The 14,818-nt window shown below is 41.4% G+C and overlaps 2 protein-coding genes across 2 annotated transcripts; one reads left to right on the forward strand and one right to left on the reverse strand.

Moving 5' to 3' along the window:
• The first annotated feature begins 388 nt into the window (after positions 1–388).
• On the forward strand, positions 389–7,158 carry LOC125556686 (monocarboxylate transporter 14-like). The gene is made up of 4 exons (XM_001639787.3): positions 389–904; positions 4,017–4,588; positions 5,057–5,426; positions 5,955–7,158. Exons 1-4 carry the CDS (start codon positions 733–735, stop codon positions 6,413–6,415), a joined length of 1,575 nt encoding a protein of 524 aa, XP_001639837.3. The 5' UTR covers positions 389–732; the 3' UTR covers positions 6,416–7,158.
• Positions 7,159–8,337: 1,179 nt separating this feature from the next.
• On the reverse strand, positions 8,338–12,657 carry LOC5520057. Its single transcript, XM_048725634.1, has 6 exons — positions 12,551–12,657; positions 11,556–11,846; positions 10,886–11,163; positions 10,044–10,291; positions 9,097–9,572; positions 8,338–8,816 (listed from the first exon to the last, which is right to left on the reverse strand). Exons 2-6 carry the CDS (start codon positions 11,837–11,839, stop codon positions 8,414–8,416), a joined length of 1,689 nt encoding a protein of 562 aa, XP_048581591.1. The 5' UTR covers positions 11,840–11,846; positions 12,551–12,657; the 3' UTR covers positions 8,338–8,413.
• Positions 12,658–14,818: the final 2,161 nt, after the last annotated feature.

The raw sequence follows: 14,818 nt of genomic DNA on the forward strand, positions 1-14,818 counted from the left end.
CAAATGGCGATTGGCAAATGGCAGTTCTACGACCGAAAGTAGCCATGCGTCTCGAAGACTATGGATAAATCAAAACAATTATCCGTTAACCATTGCTTGGCCCTGTCATTGCTGGACTTATTTAACACCCTTAATTTTACGAATAATTAGTCATTTGCACTGTCAACCTTTTGTGAAATAGGTGTAAACGAAACCAACCGTGGTAGTCTGCTAGACAAATAATTTGAATTCACAGCGTTACCATAGACACATGATTAATGGCTCTTAAGATACTCAGAAATATCCTTTTGTGTTTAATGGAATATATTTTCCACGCCGATGGTGCTAAACCTATACACAATCCCAACCAACAAGTTATAAACCCGTTTCACGCAATTAAAAGTCATGTGATCTTTTTTTTAGAAAAATGTCGATGAAAACACTTAGAGCAACACAACTATGTTTTTTAGCCCCACTGTCAAAACAACAAGTTTCATGTGTTTTGCTGGCGAGGCAAAAACTTACGATTATCTAGGACAATACTCTGTATTGTACTTTTCAAATGTCTTATTAACTAATTATTCATGTTTTGCTTTTGATATAGATTACAAACCAACGCGGTTTTTAATGCCTCTGCAGTTCTGAATTATTTAGTGTTTTTCTTTCTTATCACGTGTTCAACATACACAATCTTAAGGGCCAGTCCATACCTTTCTCCAATGTATACAACTTTTTTAGGAGACCTGTTTGACCATGGCGAAGCCAAAGAAATTCAAGGTCCGCGGAACGCTTGATGGTGGAGTAAGCTGGCTTGTAGTACTATCATCATTTCTACAGCAACTAGTGATCATGGGAGTTCACAATGTATTTGGCCTCCTTTACATTGACCTTCTCGCCGAATTCAAGCAATCGAAAGCTGCAACCGGTATGTTTGCAAACGCAATGATCCTTTAATAATTTTTGTTGTATTTGCATCTTTGCTGTGTGCACTATGTGATGTGCGTCTATTATTATTATTTGCGGTATAGTTAGTTATAAGGTACCTGTCACTTTAATCCAAATTTTTTCCTTCACAAAATACATGAAGATGCATACAGTAAAAACGCGCGAGTAGACCTTCATTTAGGTTCTGAATTGATCCTCTCTTCTCCTGGTGTTTATCATGACCCCCTACTTCACTGCCTTATGCGTCACCAGGCGCGTAGAAGGTACCTCCCCCGCAATAGTAAGCTGCCTAGTCCAGGAAGCAATGCCGCACTAAATACACCATGTGCACGCCCAATTAGCAAAAAAATATGAAAGACAGATAAAATAGTCGGTTAGCCAACCAGTGTTTTTCATCTGATATTTTAGTAGAAAGAATAACCTCCATAGTAATAGCGGTACCAACAGCACTGTACAAAAACGATTATGTACTTCTTTCATTCATGGACATTTTAATATAGAAATAAATCCACTTGAATGATTTTAAAACTTACACAGCTCTACTCTATTGCTAAAAATCAATTATTCTATGTTGTCTATTGGCGATAATCTCCTAAAAAATGCAAAATATTAAAAGTTAAGAAAGTGGTCACGCTTGTCGCTTGTTTTGATAATGGAGTTTCAAGCATTCTCAAAACTAATGTCTTACCAAGTGTGATGTTTGAGACTTGAATATTAATCAACCATGATTTGAAATGAGTCGATGAGATAGATCTCCACCAACTCCCATGACCGTTTCACCGTGAACTGGCCCACACTCTCAACGACCCTTATATTCACTTTGAACTTGTTACTCGGGATACCTGTGGAGGAATCCACGAGTTAAAAATTCGCCTCTGTTATTATTTTCTTCAATCGCAAAATGATACCCCGACTCCATGCTAAGCCTCGACTCCAAACTAAGCCTCGACTTCAAGCTAGGCCTCGAATCCAAGCTATCACCCTCGTTATCACGTGCTTTCGATGCATTGCACCCTTTGCACCAACCTCGTTCCCAGGGTGTTCTGAATCCATATTGAAAATTACCCAGAAGACCCTGGGAATGAGGTTGCCTTTGCACAAGCTTGAATTTTGAAAAAGGCGCTTAATACGGCCAAAGAACACGCAAAAAGTAAACATAAACACAACACTACACTACACACGTCTTTTAAACAAGTCGATTTTTTATTTTTCACTAATTTTGTTTTTCGCCCCATGTTTACCGTAAATATAAATAGGGACAAATAAAGAGCTTGGGCTACCTGTGGCCATCTTTGCAAGGATCGTCTCTTCTCACGATATAATGCTGTGTACATTGTTTATTTTTTGTTATCATTCATTCAAGTATTAGCTTTACGCATTTTATGAAGTTTAGCGTAATGTTGACTGTTTTAGGATGCAAAACCGTCCAGTTTTTCGATTGCTACACTCAGGCTATTGTCAATTCATCCTTCATTGATTGTGATGTATTAAATAAAACTATGTGTCAAGTATGTCAATAAATTTCTATGACCATATAGGTTGAATATATGTTGGTTAAAAATTATTCTAGTGCTTTTAAAAAAATGTCACCCCTCAGGGTATAACACCACCTTAATTAAAATAGATGGATAGATAGATTATAACTCAATTTAGAAAATGAACGACACATGTTTTTCAGTCAACTCGCTCAACCTATAAAATTGTAAAATTTTAAAGTTAATTAAAATAAATTCATTGATTGATTGAACATCGACACATGTTTTATTAGTCAACTCGCTCAACTTGGTACAACGGCTTGAGGACCATAGTATACTATAGGAGCTTGAAGGTTCTCAACCCGCCGTAACGGGTTGACGCTCAACCTGCTACAGCGGGTTGGCTCCTAACCGGTTGGTCAACCCGCTACCAGCGGCTTGGGGACCATAGTATACTATAGGAGCTTGAAGGTTCTCAACCCGCTGTAACGGGTTGACGCTCAACCTGCTACAGCGGGTTGGCTCCTAACCGGTTGGTCAACCCGCTACCAGCGGCTTGGGGACCATAGTATACTATAGGAGCTTGAAGGTTCTCAACCCGCTGTAACGGCTTGACGCACAACCTGCTACAGCGGGTTGGCTTCTAACCGGTTGGTCAACCCGCTACAGCGGCTTGGGGACCATAGTGTACTATAGGAACTTGAAGGTTCTCAACCCGCTGTAACGGGTTGACGCTCAACCTGCTACAGCGGGTTGGCTCCTAACCGGTTGGTCAACCCGCTACAGCGGCTTGGGGACCATAGTATACTATAGGAGCTTGAAGGTCCTCAACCCGCTGTAACGGGTTGACGCTCAACCTGCTAAAGCGGGTTGGCTTTTATCCAGTTAGTCAACCCGCTACAGCGGCTTGCTTTTTTGCCATTTTTGTGATGTTTTTGGCCCCCTCCTGTTAAAAATCCTGGCTTCGCCGCATACCCAGTGTCTTTGAAGTTATTTAATTATATCAGTTGTATTAAGGTCAAAACCAAGCATTTTGTCTCGAAGGGGGTCAGTATTATCAGTCAAAGGTGCAACAACGTAAAGTTGCTTAATACATATCTATGCTTTCTTGTGATAGACCGATGTCTTTTTATAAGACCCAATCACATGTATTATACTACTTTCAGTCTAAACTATTCAATGACATAGAGAAGAATCCTGATGTTTAAATTAATTAGTCAACATGAGAGATGAATTTGAGTCGTTTGAGCGCGTGAATAAGGGCTTACTGTTTATTCTGCATCCGACATAGGCTTTTGTAAGAATCAACATGCATCGCAGGCTTGTACTCATGGGGGGCGCGCACCCCCACCCCTCCCCCCCAACAACCTAACGGCGCGGAGTCCACTTCCGGTTCGCAATAAACGTGCTATTTGCAGACATAACTATAAAGCATAAGCGAATTAGATAAAAAAAGGGGCGTTCTAGATGGTATGTTCAATTTGGTATGTCATAATTTTATAAGTGTATCGTAAATTCGGATTTCGCACACCTCCCCCCCCCCACCCCAAGGAAAATCCTGGGTACCGGCCTGCAATGACGAGATGATAACCTGAAGTTTCCTTCTTTCCTTTCTAGCCTGGATAGCTTCGTTGTCATTCAGCCTCACATTCATGCTAGGACCGCTGACCACCTCCCTGTGCACCAAGTACGGAGTCCGAAGTGTCGCGGTGCTGGGAGCCATTCTCTTCGCGTTAGGTCTCTTCTGTTCTTCGTTCGCCGGGAGTCTGTTCAAAATGTACGTTACCTACTCGTTGCTGGTGGCGACCGGAAGCAGCTTCTGCTACTACGTGTCTATCCTAGTCTTGGATGAGTATTTCTCCAAGAGACTGGTCGCGGCGAATGGCATTGCCTTGTCTGGAGCAGGAATCGGCACCATCGCCCTCACCCCCTTAGTCAGCTTCCTGCTGCAGAGATACGAGTGGCGCAACACCATGCGTGTACTGAGTGGTATATCGCTTGTTATCTTGTTGGTGTGCGCTCTTATGCTGTTTGCGGTACCGGCGCCAATAAAGATCATTGACAGTCCAAGGTTCAACCCGCAGAAGAAGACGTTTGATCTCGGCGTGTTTAAGAACAAGGCGTTTGTCGTATGGGTTTTGGTTCAGTCACTAGTGCTGTTTGGATTTTACATACCATATGTTCATTTGGTAAGTAAATGCTTTGATACAACTCTTCTATTCGCCACTCTTGACTGGTGCTATATGTCTCTGAAGAAAATGGTTAAATCAAGTCCATTGTTTTACAATTAAATGAAGCTACAGATTGATGGAACAGGGTTTTGATTTCCATGACGGTAAAAAGAAGTTGCAATGCAAACGTTTTTTGTTTCTATATTACTTGAGAATAAGTGCCGTTCCATATGTTTTTTAGAGAAAAGAAGCCCAGAGAATTAATTAGAGGGAACCACAAAGAAACCCGACGAGGGACGACAAGTGGTTTTTTTTTTGGGGGGGGGGGGAGGGGAGCAAACACTCGAAACACTCGCTCGTCGAACGTCTTTCCTCAGATTCTCTGTGTTTCTTTCCCCTAAACGTTCCCCTAACGTTTGCACGTAGGCTATGTTACCCTCTGATCACAAACAATTAATCCATCTTTTTATCATGTGTCATCAACAGGTTCGGCACGGCCAAGATCTTGACATCCATAAAAGCGCTGGTGGAATTCTTGTGGGGTACATGGCTATCTCACAGACGATAGGCAAGATATTTTTCGGTCGCATCGCGGATCATCCTCGGATTAATCGAATCTACCTTGAGCAGTTCTGTCTGCTCATGTGTAGTGTCATGACAACGCTGCTAACTATCTTTTCGTCGTATACGTCACTGGCCATGTATTGCTGGATTTTCGGGTTTTTTGATGGTGGATTCGTAGTGATGATTGCTGTTTTAACTGGGGATATTGTTGGACGTGGGAACTTAGCTTCGGCGTTCGGTATTATGTACATGATCAGCGCTCTGCCCATGATGATTGGACCTCCTGTCGCAGGTACGTCCTTCTACCTCTTCATTTTTCCTTTTTATCATCATCATCATCATCATCATCATCATCATCATCATCATCATCATCATCAAAAACATCAACATCATCATCATTATCAAAATCAGCACCATCTTCTCTCTCTTGTATACATCACGATCGTCTATATTGTCATTTTTCTATCATCTTCTATTATAACCATCATCCTCTTCTTCTATTCTATCTCTTTTATCATCATCAGTTTTATCATCTTTTTTAGAATCATCTTTTTTAGGATCAATATCTTTATTAATATCGTCATGCTCATTATCTTTTTCCTCCGTCGTTTTCATCATCATTATGCTTCATATTCTTTTTTTCTCTTTTCTTTTGTCCATTTGTTCATTTCCTTGTTTCCGGTATGACGATCATCATCCCTTACTCTTACATTTCTTACTCCTTCTTCTGTGGGATCATCACAGTCATGTAAAATCGCCACGTCTCCTGTGAAAAGTGCTTAGTTCTTTTCCCCTCACCTTTCTCCTCTTTGCTTTGCAGGCTGGATGTACGAGATAACACAAACCTATGTCCCTGCATTTTTCATGGCTGGTGCAATGACAATAACAGGAGTTTGTTTGTTATTTCTTATTCCCATTCTCCTACCACAACGAGTGCGAGAAGAATGGGCTCTGCGCAATGGTGCGTTTGAAATAGTACCCGGCTCGTCCACTCCGTCCAGCAGCACTACAAAAGCGAGTTGGTCCATCGCAGAGACAAAAATCAGTGAACTTAGCGTCGACGTCGGTTCAGAGAAAACGGAGTCGCCAATGACGAAGTCAGGGGCTCGTCGTGTTGTTTATCAGAAAAAGAAAGCTGGAAATACAGCGGGAATGGAGTATATCCTTGAAAGATATTTTTCCATGCCACAAGTGGTAACCCAACGAGAGTGTCTTCTTAGCAGGGTCTACTCAAAGGAAAACGTGTATTTAAACGACCCGAATCGGGAAACAAATGTCTAAAATGACGATAGGCGATTATCGTCTAGCGATGTAAGTCGTACATGAATTTGTATGCCACCCAGGGATGGCCCTGACGTTCTTAACGAGAAAAAATTGCATCAAATCAATAAAAGAGGGGCGGCAGAAATTATGCCAGCTCGATCAACATTGGAGGGATCACGTGACGTTTTAGTCACATGGTGTGTAGACGTTTTTTGAAAACCCTAGAAAATGACAGTTAACAAATGAAAAGACGATATTCTATTTTATTTATTACCCAAATTATTTCATATAAGCGAATAATTTTTAAGCCAGTGCGGCCAGTAATGGAATCGCTGTGTCATCAGAAAGCTCTGTATTTGTATAGTGATTCCTTTACTTGTGTCCGGTGCATTACCATAAAGACCTTGTATTGTTTGTCAAGTTTTTAGCGCTCTTGTCAGCCACATCTTTTTTTTTTTTCAATATTTGAGGACAAATATTTGAGAGTGGTAAAGATGCGAAATAGTTTTACACACCCAGGCGGTTGAGCGAAGCTCTTTAAAAACAATAAGGGAAGAATATGCAACAGAAGGAGGGACAGGAGAGTAGAATGTTTTTTGCACGTGTGCTAAAGATTGATATCTTAGGGAATGTGCAATATGGTAAATTAATAGTAGACTAATGACTGCTTTTAATTGGAATTGATAAACCAACACAAGACGCTCACTAAATGCTGTATCAGCATACGTGTACAGGAGAGTTTACAATATTTATGAAAAGCCTAAAAATAGAGGGGGTATAATGGGAAACAAGTGCTGCGACTTCTCGTGAGCCAGTAACGTAGTGTAGAAATAATCCTCATGATAAGTTGATGATAAGCATTGATAAGCATGATAAGCTTGGTAAGCATGGCAAAGGGCCGATTGATAATCAACTGTAGATTTTTTGACAGAGCAAAAAATGGCAAGTTTTCCCAAAATAAGGTCTGGTTAACTTCGGTAAGCTTTCATTTTTGCATAGAGGTTCCTTATGTTATGTTAACCAACATATCAAAAAGTGTTTTTTCAAATTGATTCGTCTTCGAGATATGAGGCTTGAAGTGCAATTTTCAAATGTTCAAATTATGAATTCTCCTCGTCTTTAGGGAGAAGTCGGGCTCTGATCAGAAATTAAGCCACCTTTGCTCGCTATTATCTAAATTTCATATCTTCTAAATTCCTTAAAATTTGGAATTAAGCTTTTGGTCAGAGGAACTCCTTGTATGCGGAATCTTAAGCTTATATATTGAGGATTCGAAAATTTCATGCCATTTTTTTTGCTATGTCAGATTTTGTATAATATAACGGGGGCATTTTGAACATCACAACAAAAATTTTTTTTTTAAATCTTGTGTGTTTTCTTCTTTAGCCTGATTAAACTTGGTATGAATTGAAAAGGGCGTTTTGAAGGGGGTAGTAAAATAGCTATCGCAAAGCAAATTAATACAAAATGCCCAAATAGTCGTGTTCGTGAACCAGAACAATGATTACAATACACCAAAAACTGGAATTCGACTCTGCCAAATTTTCGTCTTTAATATGACTTTTTCAGGGCAGACCTGAATTAAAGACAAAAATTTGGCAGAGTCAAATTCCAGTTTTTGGTTTATTCCAAATTTGCAGCAAATATGGGTCACATGTTTGTGATTGTATGTCGTTTGATTGAACTGTGTTCTGAAGAGGGTACGGAAAAAGTGCCCCTACCATTTTCGGAAATGGCGGGGAGCGTTGTGTGACTCTGACTGCTGGTATGCTCGATTTCCAGCTCGTTTCTGTGAGCCCGCAGTACGTGCCGGGGGGGGGGGGGGGGGGGGGAGGTACTGCTGGGGGCTACGAAGGAGTCTACTTTTCATATTGAAGCTGTGATCCCATCCCAACGATGGGATATATATTCAAAAACATATTCAAACACATAGTCCAGAACATGGCCAACTATTTTTAATGCGTATCCATACACACAACAAGCACAAAAACAAAGCCGCTATTCATTTAGCGCAAATCACGCAATTATAGATTCCGTCACGTGCTCTGGAATCTCCTGCTTTCCAGGAGTCAGATCGACCGTGGGGGGCTTGGGGAAAACTCTTGGTGGGTCCTCTGTGTCGTCAGCAGGGAAATCCTCCTCCACCCTTCGTTTGCCATTGAGAGAGACTGTCTTCCACAGAACAGAGGCGTCTTGGCCGACCACGTCCTCAAACTGGCCTGTAAGGGTGAACTCGTACATGTGCTCGTCAAGTAACTGGTCTATCACGTTTTGTGAGTCAGGATGTCTTGATTTCATGTCGTGCCATTGCCAGGGTCGCATGTTGCGGGTACTTTGTTCCTTCAGAGCGCGGTAAAATGGAATTGACGAGTCGCCAAATCTGTACTTTAAGGTCGGTCTGCTCTTATTCCCGCGGTGCCTGATAAACCAAAAATCATTAATTTAGTGAATGGTTAATAACGATAATTCGACCCGAAACACAGGAAACAACCCTCTTGATTTATCTGTCTTGATTCATTATACAAAATTAGCTACGATTGAGCGTAATAGGAGCAACCTACCCCCCCCCCCCTGTTCTTGACCACCATAAATTAAAACTCTTCACCCCTCCTCCTCTCAGCAAACAATTGCTGGCTATTCGCTTGAGACTAAAACACTTCTTTATCACATTATTCGTGCATTTGTATCTTTGTACTTACAGGTAATGGAAGTTGTTAGAATCTCCACTAAATCCTCCTCCCCACCTCAGGAATCCGTCCAGCTCTGCGGAGAACTGTGCGATGATGGTGGCGGTGTACGGCATAGTGGTTCTCGACCTGGTCAGCATAATGCGATACTCGGCCGCCGAGTGAGGAGCCAGTGTCTTTTGAGACATCACCTTGTCAACGAACTGCTGTGTGTTTGTCTCACTATCTGTGGTCGTTGTTGAGGTTTCGTAATTAAACTTGAAAGCGACCTTAGCCCCAAAGCTAGTCGGCGGCGTGTAAGACAACTCGATTCCAAGTTCACGGGCTCTTTTCCAAGAGCTAGTGGTCGTGTGTGTCACCGTGCGAGTGTCACGAACCTCGCGCTCTACTTTGTGTGTCAACGGCGACGAGTCGTCGTTTCTAATGGTGCCAGAGTAATGCACACTTGGCCTCATTGTTTGGACCACTGGAGTTCCGTATGTGATATTCTAAAAGGTAATGTTATAAAAAATCAAGACAGGTATTAATAGGTATGCTATACCCGTAGCCGCATAGCAAAGCCGTGGCAGGCCTCGAAATATGGGGAGATAAGGGTGGGGCACGATAAAGAAACAATTTTGAGGCACATCCACGCCCCTACTGGTCATTTCCTTATAATTCTTTAAAATATTGGGGTAGGTAGGGCAGAGATAGGGGGCAAGCACCTCCATAAAAAAAGTCGATGCATAGAAGAGAGGGGAGCCTGTGAAATAGGGGAAAGCGGGCTCACCATGTGTTATCTAACAGATGACACTATTCATACTCTCATGAGGAATTGAGATAACAGATCAATAAATAAATAGATTACTGTATCTTGCACCTGATACTTTAAATTCCCGAAAGCCATTCTTTGTACAAGAAGTGTGTCTAGGCAAAAGGGGTCATTCATCGGTCGGTCGGATTACCCGTAGCCGCTGTACCTTAATCTTGAATGTAAAATCTCCAAAGTGTATTTTTAGACGTTGATGGCTCCTTTCGCCGTTGCATGGGCCTTTCGTGTCCGCCTCCCAGCTGTCCCCGTTCCGTCGGAAGTCCTCACCCACATACTGGGCGCGGCAGCTGGAGCACCAGCCGTAGCCGAGGTAGTTCGCCAGTTGAGCAAGTGGATGCATCGTTGTATCCAATACTCGTGTCTTGACCTCTGATAGCGATGTCAGGGCTGGTGGGTCTGGAAATGCAGAATAAACATATTATTAAAAATGCAATGTTTACAATTCCCAGACAGGCAGACATGCACTTTGGTAGGCATGGGAAATTGGAGCCAACATTAGTGGAATTGCTTGCTCACACGGTGTTAAACGTCAGGAGGCAGGCATTTTAATGTTCGAATCCGTTGTATCGCGACGCCGCATTTTCAAAACATCGATTTGTTTTTGTCTTTTGGGATTTTCTGTTCCGCCAGTCAAATTATTCTAAGCCAATCACATAGTGCAGTTGCCTGGCTTTCTGTCGCGACACTGTTTGGTTTTCATCCAGAGGATAGCCAGGGAAGTTCACAAAGCAAGACTCTGATTGGCTCAGAATGGTTTCACTGACGAAAGAGTAAACCAAAAGAAATCGTGTTTTAAAAACGCGGGTCGCGGGTTCGCGATACACAGATTCGACAGCAAAATTACATTATTCATATCATGCTATAAGTAAATGAAGGCAATGATATTGAAAGACTCAAATAATGATAAAAAAAAACGCACCGGGACTGTACAGTGCGCCACCCACTACGCTCGGTAACCTGGGCTTAAGTGCCCTCCTGCTCTATACTTACTGTTAACCATTTTACAGCATCTGAATTTTTCAATGCAGTGGAGTCTATCGCAGCTTCCTCGGTACAACCCAGTCATGAAGTAGCTATCATTGCACTTGCTGGTCCCCTCGCTGTCAAAGCTACTTTCCACACTTTGCTCGTAGCAGTGTCCCCACGCATGTGGGTGGTTGGCGGGTTTGCAACACTTGCCGTACTCGATGTTATGCAGCCATTTATCGCCACTACGGTAAAAACCCTGCAAAAAGTAGCCGCCTGGACATGTGCTCCATTGATAGTCGCTGATATAAGAGAATAGTACTGATTGTAAAAGTAGAAAATGTACAGCTTAAAAGAAGAGAAGATAAAAGAAAAACATAAATGCAATAGCGAACACTTATTTAAATAGTGTCGTATTTTTCAAAATATTTGACATTCTACCTGTATTCGTTTGAGTTTTAAAAAGCCTACTAGACGGCTCTCCATTCTGCCGTTAGCAAAAAAACAAAGCAAAACACGTACTTTCGCGGGACAAAGGGGGGGGGGGGGACATTTTATCTAACGTTATATCTAACGCTATAACAGGATATCAAATTTGGAATTGCTATCCTAAAAAGGGTTAGGGTAACAGACCCTTGGTGGCACCCCTATGCCCAAACAAGGACTTAGTGCCTCCCCCCATTCCGGGACGTACTTCTCTAAGCTGTGCATCCAGTCTGCCACGATGCAGTCAGTGGACTGGTACCAGTAAGACCTGGGTCGGGGACAGCAGCGCGCTTCTTCGATGCGATGAATACCGTCATCTCTGACTCCTCCATTGGTGTTTCGATAAAGACCGTTGATGTAAATAGTCTTGCTGCAGCAAGTGGAATAGCCTTCATTGTCAAAACTGCTCCACCAGTTTGTTATGGTGCATCCCTTAAGTTGGTTGGTAAGGGATACCAGTAGGACCAGCACCGGACAGATGAATGAAGACATGATATTTCTAGGATGCGAGATAAAGTCCTTAAAACCTAACTAAAAAAGCTTTCAAATCCTTATAAGGGAATTGAAGTTGATTGAAATTTGAGTTTTCTAAAGAGCTTTGAAAATTGACGCTCATTCATTTTTGGCAGCGCGAAAGGGGATTGAATCGAGGTTATCTTCTTCTGTTTTTTTTTCACCGAAAAAATGAATGAAGACATGAGAATGCTAGGATGCAAGAAAATGAGAATGCTAGGATGCAAGAAATATTGAAAATTCTAGATACAGATAGCAAGCATTATTTAGCCCTAGTAAGACAACGTTTCCTATTGTTCTCATACGAAATTGGAAGACAAATTATGGAAAGACATTTCACAATAACCGTCTAAAAACAAAGTTTGCACTTCATTTAGCAAATTCAATCAAAGATATCGTCCATTATTTCCGAAAATCTGCCGATGGAAATGGTTATTTTTAGTTACACGCTGCTTAGAATGGTACAATAGCCGCTGAAAGCGAGACTTTAGCGTTTTGCAGTTTCCTAATAGAATGGTCGAACAAAAGTTCTATCTATGATTTGATTGTGGCCGCCATGAGAAAAAGCACAAGCATGAAAAATTGAAGAATGAATGAGACTAAGGCGTAAAGAAGTAGAGAAGAAAGAAAATAAGATAAAAGAGGTTACGAAAGTGTAGGGAAACAAAATAAAAGCTAACGGGAGCTAACCTTTTTGGTAAATCCTCGTGCTGTACAGTGCTCCCACGAGAAAGATGAATAAGATTTTAAATTCTTACTATGAACACACAAGTTTTTACACCCTTCATTCATGCCCATTACCAATGTAATCTGTATTTGGACGATGTTGTGTACTTAAGAGCACGGATTTACTTAGCCGGCCCTAAAAAAATACGGTACAACGTCATAGGAGCTTTCTGCTGGAGTAGGAGATAAGAGTGTACTGGACGCATTAGCGTAACCAGAAAACAAAAACCCTTTATGGCGGCCTAGAAAGAGGACCATTACTAGCTACACGCTATGAAACGACATTCAAAATAACATAAAACAAATGATTTTTTACATAATAAACCGTAATGTTTGGTCAAAAGACTCACAGCCATGTATAGGAGGCTAACTATTTAGCGACGTACATTTTAGCATGTATTGTCTCGTGCCATTCCCGCGGCCAATTGCTAAACAAATTTGGGATGCCTTCTAAAGGGTTCTGGAATTAGTTTCCGCCCATATATTCGGGGTGATCAATGAAGTACCATACGAGAACAGCAGGTGAATCAATATTGTTCTCACAAAGTAACCACGTCCCCCGAACTCTCAACACATTTGTTGTTCAAAATACGAAATCTCTTTATTCCCTGCTTATGCAAAATAAATATGTATACTATCTTGTTATTTCTAAAAAGGTCTTTCTCAATTAGAGTCGGGAATAGGATGGAGGCAACTATTTCTAATGAGATATTTTATCTTTCTGTTAGTAGATTGCCAACATCTCGCCCTATGACAGGTAATCCGGAATCCGGAATCCATGAAAAAATGAGACTTGGAATCCGGAATCCATGCTACTGGAATCCGGAATCCACACACTAGGATCCGGAATCCAAAACTTAAGCTGGAATCCGGAATACAAGAATAAGTATAAAAATTATTTTAATATTTGGCTTCTTTTTCCAAAATTCATTTTGATTTATCTGTTTATATGCACGTGATTTTCATTTCAACCTTTTGGCGGTTGACGGAGAAGCCATTCCATGGTTATTATTTTATTAGTCAATGAGACGCGGGTAGGTTTGAACATGCGGTCAATCACCTCCAAGTTCTCGCTTTCTAGCTTCACACAGGCAAGAATCAACAACAAAGGAGGGTAAGGGCAGATTTATTTTTTCGAATTCTTATTGATAATGACATTCAATTATTTAAATATTTATTGTATTGTAAAAAAACACCCATAAGAAATCGCCTCGCCATATCTGTGAGAACAGGAAGTTCTGATCTCGACGAAGTAATCGGTCAAAAGAGTTTTCACTTCAAAACACGTCAAGACACGTCTGAGGTATGTTTTGATACTCGTATAATAAACAAAGCCATAGCAGGAATCAGAGGGGGGAAGGGGAGGGGGCAATATCACAAAATAATCTAAAAACATGTTTGAAAAAATAAGATAAACATGTTGACAAAAAAAGGCAACAGAAAAAAATAAGATGAAAAAAGGATTTGATTTGAACAGGGAAGTGCGCTTTCCTGATTTGAACGACTGTTAAATTCTTTTATTGGGAATGAGCTTGTACTCTGATTACTGCTTTTTTGTTGGTTATCATGCAACTTGAAAAATAAGGCCATTGCCTATAGCTTTCACATACTTTTTGGTGGACTGATATTTGGTTGAGATTATAATCAAGGGCGTACGCAGGTTATAGGCCTGCAGTCACTGGACGAGGGAAAAATCAAATGTTTGCTTATTCAATTTTATGTACGTAGTTTAATATATATAATAAGAAGCCTATTTATGGCAATGACTGCAATCGCCCAGCGCGTCTCTGACAAAGCGAAGGAAATGGTGGAATATGTCCTTGAACTTCGGAACAAAGGAGAATCATCGAATGATTCAATTGATGTCCTTTTAACCGTGTTAGATGGTGTCGCGGACAGGCCCTGTACTCTTGAGGCTGCTACAGACGACATCAAACACCTTTGTCTGAAAGTTGTGGGTTCTTCCGCACATCCCCTCCTCGTCCACTTATCAGAGCTGTGTGAAGAAGGCAACATCAGTGAGCCAAATGATAGTGACGAGGAACGGAGCTCAACTAGCGAAGGCGACGATGAGGAAGAACATCAAGGCAATTCTCCGTTATGACTAGAACCGCCGAAAAAGGCGGATCTCTTACTTGACCTAGAGAAGATGGATGAGGCTGCAGCAATGCTTGCTTTCTTAACATCATCTGGGATACTCCCAAAGAACCACGTGTTTTACGAACAGGTTCA

The sequence above is a fragment of the Nematostella vectensis genome, chromosome 3 (assembly GCF_932526225.1).
Source record: "Nematostella vectensis chromosome 3, jaNemVect1.1, whole genome shotgun sequence".
NCBI classification, from domain to species: domain Eukaryota; kingdom Metazoa; phylum Cnidaria; class Anthozoa; order Actiniaria; family Edwardsiidae; genus Nematostella; species Nematostella vectensis.